A 5,751-nucleotide genomic window follows, 5' to 3' on the forward strand; every position below is an offset into this window, starting at 1 on the left:
AGTGTATGTGAACTGCTGTATGGAAAGTGAATTTTCTCTGTAAATTTTCACCCAAATCACAATTTAAAAAAATAAAATAAAATAACTCAAGGCAAGCAGAAAAAAAAAAAAAAAAAAAAAAGCATTTTTCCCAAAAAAAGTGTTTACATATATAATGGGTTAAGAAAAATTCTCTACATCCCAAATAATGGCTCAAGTTAGATCCATGCTTATCTCTAAATGAGCACCTTTTTCATCAGTCCCAAGGTTATTGTTAATGGATTTCTTATTTTTTCCCCAAAGATGACTATGAATTTAGAAATCTTGAAATTTCTTATCCTATGTCTCTGTGTGTAGTAAATTACCTAGTATGGATTTTCTAGCCATAAGTCTTTGTAAACTCTGTGGTGTAATTTGCCATGAGCAAGTGAGAAGCTCCTTATTGTTAAAGCTATCCACCTGGGTTATTTCTGTTGAGAGTGGCACAAACAATGTTCCGGGAAGCTCACTCGCTCTCAGATGCTTAGAATTCTGATGTTATGATTGGTTAGTTTGGCCGCTCTGCTGGGCTCAAAAGGAGGCCTCCTACAGGCAGAAGAAGTCTCTCTGACTGCTGGCTGTGAAAGATGTGCTGCTGAGAGAACATGCTCCTGAGAGACATGCGCTGCTGAGAAAGAGATACCAAGACACATGCATTGCTGAGAGACACTGAGAGACATGCACTGCTGGGAGAAAGACTGAAAGAAACTGTTGACTGAGAGATGGCGGGCTGAGATTGAGTGTTGTTTCTGAACTTGAATTGTAGCTTGGTGCTTCCCTAATAAACCCCATAATCTGTGATTTCTGTGTGGCCACTGCAGCGAATTATTGAACCCAACAGAAAGGTGGTGGGTGCTGCGGGAGGAAAAGTTGGTGTCAGGGTTGGTGAAAGGGCTAGAGGGAGGTGGCATGTCTGGCCTTGAAGGAATAGGCCTTGGGCTACTGATGGTGATTCTGTCTTCCTCGTGGGGTTACAGGAGGTCAGAAGTTGTGGCTTCCCTGCCTCTTTGGCAGTCTCTAATCTGAGCTAACTTCACCCATGTCATGCCCGGGACTGTCCTAGCTCATGTGTCCATCTTTTCCTTTGCCCCCTCTCCTCCCAAGGATATGGGGCATGTTGGAGTAGACAAATGGAATTTCTTCCAATAATGCACTCAGGCACCTCAGACAGGTCAAGGGACAAGATCTGTTCCTTCTTCAGCCTACTTTCCAGTGGCTATCCTCACAAGGCCAGACATGCTTAACTCTACACTGTTGTACTTTGAATTAGCCAAGATAATTGCTATTTAAGCACCTTAGCTAGAGTGCTTATGTGGATAATTTAATATACTCCAATTGCATAAATACATAATAATTCATGTTTAATTCACAGAAGACAAAATGTAATATAAATATCTAGGAAATCATCTTATGCACAAAATCTATTCTGAGTACCTCTAATTCCCAATCATTCAAAAACAAGTTTTCCCTAAACTTTTTTAAAATTTTTCTCCTGCCTGTACTCATTCTGAATCTGAATTTCATTCTTTGCAAAAGAAGATAAAATTAGCATTCATTTGACCTCATGTCTGAATCACTTTGCATCAAACACAGACTTTAGAAATAGTTCTCATGAAAATTTTTTTTTTTTTAAATAATAAAATAGGAACTACTCTGAAGTAATTATATCTGTGTTATGCAGTTATGGGCAATTTTTCTACTTCTTTTTATTTTTCTACTTCTCTGCTTTCTAATTGAAAACTCAATAAACTTTTTTTTTTTTGTAATCTGTGAAAAAGACTCAATAATTATTGTAAAAGAAAGAAAAAAATTAATAACTTGAAATTTGTTGGATGCCACTGAGTTGGTTCCAACTCACAGAGATCCTATGGACAAGAAAACAAAACACTGCCCAGTCCTGAAGCATTCTCATAATCACTGCTATGCTTGAGCCTATTGCAGCCACTGTGTCAATCCTTCTCATTGAAAGTCTTCCTTTGTTGCTGGTTTTTATCCTGCCCTCAGGTGTGCTGAACTTCCCTGGTTGGGTACAGAAAATCAGAGGCCTGACAAGGTTGTGTGTGTTTAATGCAACATCTTCCCATTTAGTCCCAAGTTTCTTAAGGTTTATTGAGCATTAACCTGTAACTACTTAGGGAAAATGACAATCCCACCCTTTCCAGACTGGAGAGCACGTCTCTATTTCACAGCATTTGCTCTGTGTTCCTTACATCTTTGATGAGCTATGTGGTCTTTTATTCTTAGATAAAGAAACTAAGGCTTAGACAAGAAAAGTGATGTTCCCAAGGCAATAGAGGAGTCAGGGCTCAAACCACCCAGTTTTGCTATACCTTCAATGTATGGTTGGGCATTCTACTTCCATAGTGATACTGCCTCGGAAACCCAAGGAGGGGTCGCTATGAGTCAGATTTGACTTGATGGCAGTGAGTCAAGGTATAAAACCAAAAAGAAACCAAACTCACTGCCATTGACTCGGTCCCGGCTCATAGCGACCCCACCTTGGGTTTTCAAGGTAGTGTCTTTATGGAAGTAGATTTCCCAATCTTCCTTCTGAGGAGTGTCTGGTGGGTTTGAACTGCCAGACTTCTAGTTAGCAGTCTGGCCTTAGGCACTGTGCTATCAGAGCACCCTCCTTCAAGGTATACAACATGCAAAATCTTGTCTTAACTTCCAATTTTTTTTCTGTCTGCCTCAGTGGGCCCCTCTGTGGATCATATTTATAATACGTAAAAGTCTTGTGAGACATTATTTGACAACTTCCTCCCCCAAAATTGAGAGGGGCAGTGAGTGGGCCTCATGGAGGCTGACCCCAGATGTGCTCTGAGAGGGGCAGTGAGTGGGTTTTGTCTAAGCTGACAATAATGAACCCTGAGAGGAGTTGGTGTTTACTGGAGGTTAAGGAAGGTCCAGACTACAGGGTTTCTGAGAATACACTTTATTGCAGGGAAATGCTCACTCAGGTTGGATGGTTAGTTCATGCTGGACAGCCTCTTCAATGTTCTGAAGCAGCCAATCTTCCCACTGCCTCACTCTCTCCATCTGTAAAGAGGAAAGGCAGTTCTGAGAAGAGTCTACATCATAGGAATATGTGTCTTTATTAGAGACAAGCTTTCCACCATTCAGTTTGCTTGGGAGGAAAAACTCATCACCACCACTAGCCCCCACACTCTGTCCCACAGACCTTCTGATTAGGTCAGCCCTCAAACATGCCCAGCCTCCCTCCCAGAGTGGCTTTATGAGCCCCATGAACTGCCAGGTACCTTGACTCCAAATCTGAGTCAGCATGTGTCTAGAGGCTCAAGTTTCATCTTGTGTAGGAGCCAGACAAATACATTAAGTGAGTGTGACAAGGGCCAGACTGGAGGGGTGTGCCCAATGACAAGGACTTAGAAGGTAGGCAGTCAAAGGGAGCTGAGGGAATGGGAACAAGGTACACTGAGGAGGATTATCAGGGCCCTGTGGATGCATGTATGCAGAATTTAGTTCTAACAAGTGCTTTCCCAACAGTCTTCTAGAGCCCAGATCTGCCAAGGAGGTCTTCTTTTAGGGCAGCTGCAGCAGAAATAAATCAAATGAATCCCCCAGACTGCTCAGGAGAGATGGGGTAGGGATGACTACAGTTGCTTAAACAGAACCACAAGACAAATGTTCTGTAGGACCCAGGGAGCCCTAGAAGGATTTCAAATGCTTGGGTTGTAGCATTAGGGTGGACCAGAGAGGTTGACATTGGAGGAAAAAGAGGGGAAAGGTGACTGGAGTAAGCTGCTCAGGCAGAGTGGGCCCAGTATTGACCACCTCCCCAACACCACTGCAAGGTCTAAAAATAGAAGCCAATTCACAGGGTGAGGAGGAGGAGCAGTGTCAACAGTGCAGGTGAACAGCACCTGATTCATCAGGCCTGCAAGGGCTGAAATCTGAGCCTGGTAAGAGGGGTACCAAGGGCAACTACCTCCTGCTGTAGAGTCAGAGCAGCCACAAGTTCCAGGCACCATGGCTGGGAAGGCTGGAGGCTGCAGAATGGGGGAATATCTGTAAGGGGACCAACAAGTTCCAGCTCTTCTCCTTATAGAGTTGGCTGATGCTCAACCCAGCATTAGCATAGCATAGCATACCTCAAGCTATATAACCTTAGTTATGCAGGCTGTGCAGCAAACACTATAATCATCAGACATCTGTACAGTTGTCATAGCAACTGATTGACAAGTGTCTGTAAGATGCCTTGAGGAAGAAGCAATTGTCCTAATGTGCACAGAGTGGCCATATGGGCCAGAAGCAGTGTCTTGGAGACACCAGGCACAGCTTGGGGCAGATGGGGTGCTATACCAGAAATTGAATGGTTTGTGAGAATGTATGTCTAGCAGGGAGACCTGCAGGACCCTTCCCTTCTTTAGCTCCTAGAACATTCCTTCCAGGCTTATAAATCTCCCAATAAGAGGTGGGAAAAGTAGTCTGTGAGACACTGACTAGCAAGAGACTTATCAGCACAAGCCAGTCTCAGACAGTGAAAAGCTCATCAGCTTACTCACTGTAGTTTGGCACCCTATTTGATGGCACATAGAGCTTTCTAGTAGCAGTGTAATACTCTGCTCTTCATTTGAAAGGGCCGCCAAACACAAGACCAGAGCACACACAGGATATAGACGAACATGTCAGAAACACCTATGCCATGACCAATTCCCCCAAAAGGGTGGCCAATGACAAGGAACCAAGGAAAAAAGCTACAGCAGGGAACTTTCTGAGAATAGGAGAGAAGATAAAATCATTCTGCAGAACCTTGGAAGATAAAATTGATCAACTCTCCTAAAAAGTTAGAGAAGACAAACAATACAATTTAAAAATGGGCAGAAGACATGAACAGATACTTCTCCACAGAAGATAATCAGGCAGCCAACAAACACATGAAGAAACATTCGTGATCTTTAGCCATTAGAGAGATGGAAATCAAAACAACCATGAGATACCATCTCACCCCAGCATTAATAGTAAAGTTCAACAAGACTGAAAGTAACAAGTGCTGGTGAAGATGTGGAGAGTTTGGGACTCTCCATACACTGCTGGTGAGACTGTAAAACGATGCAACCACTGTGAAAATCAATATGGTGATTCCTTTAAAAGTTGGAAATAGAAATATCATTTGATTCAGCAATCCCATTACTAGGTATATATCCTAAAGAAGTGAGAGGTAGAACATGAACAGATATATGCACACTCATGTTCATCACAGCACTATTCACAATGACAAAGAGATGGAGACAACTTAAATGCCTATAAAGCAAGGAATGGGTAAACAAACTGTAGTACATACACACAATGGAATACTATGCAACCCTAAAGAATAATGCAGAATCTGCAAAACACTACATAATGTGGATGAAGTTGGAGGACATTATGCTGAATGAAATAAATTAATTACAGAAGGACTAATATTGTATTAGTCTGCTATTGTAAAAATCCAAGGGAAGGTTTATACATGGAAGGAAACTTTCTTTGTTGGTTACTAGGCATGGGAAGGGTGCAGAAGAGAAGGAAAATCGCTAGATAGGTTGAAATCTATCTATCTACCTATCTATCTATCTATCTGAGCTCTGGTGGCATAGTGCCTAAAGCATTTGACTGCTAACCAGAAGGTTGGAGATTTAAACCCACCAGCCACTCCTCAGAAGGAAGATTGGGCAATCTACTTCTGTAGTGATACTGCCTCAGAAACCCAAGGAGGGGTGGCTATGAGTCAGA

General features: G+C 42.4%; 1 protein-coding gene across 1 annotated transcript in view; it reads right to left on the bottom strand.

Moving 5' to 3' along the window:
* Nucleotides 1-2,970: 2,970 nt before the first annotated feature.
* LOC122150324 (coiled-coil domain-containing protein 201-like) overlaps nt 2,971-5,751 on the bottom strand; it is a 34,980-nt gene continuing 32,199 nt past the window's right edge. Inside the window, exon 3 of the mRNA XM_042781440.1 lies at nt 2,971-3,057. Coding sequence (XP_042637374.1) covers nt 2,971-3,057 — 87 coding nt within the window. The remainder of the gene's footprint in view (nt 3,058-5,751) is intronic.

Source organism: Orycteropus afer, unplaced genomic scaffold, assembly GCF_000298275.1.
Source record: "Orycteropus afer afer isolate SDZICR_OR568_19922 unplaced genomic scaffold, OryAfe1.0 scaffold00121, whole genome shotgun sequence".
Taxonomy (NCBI): Eukaryota; Metazoa; Chordata; class Mammalia; order Tubulidentata; family Orycteropodidae; genus Orycteropus; species Orycteropus afer.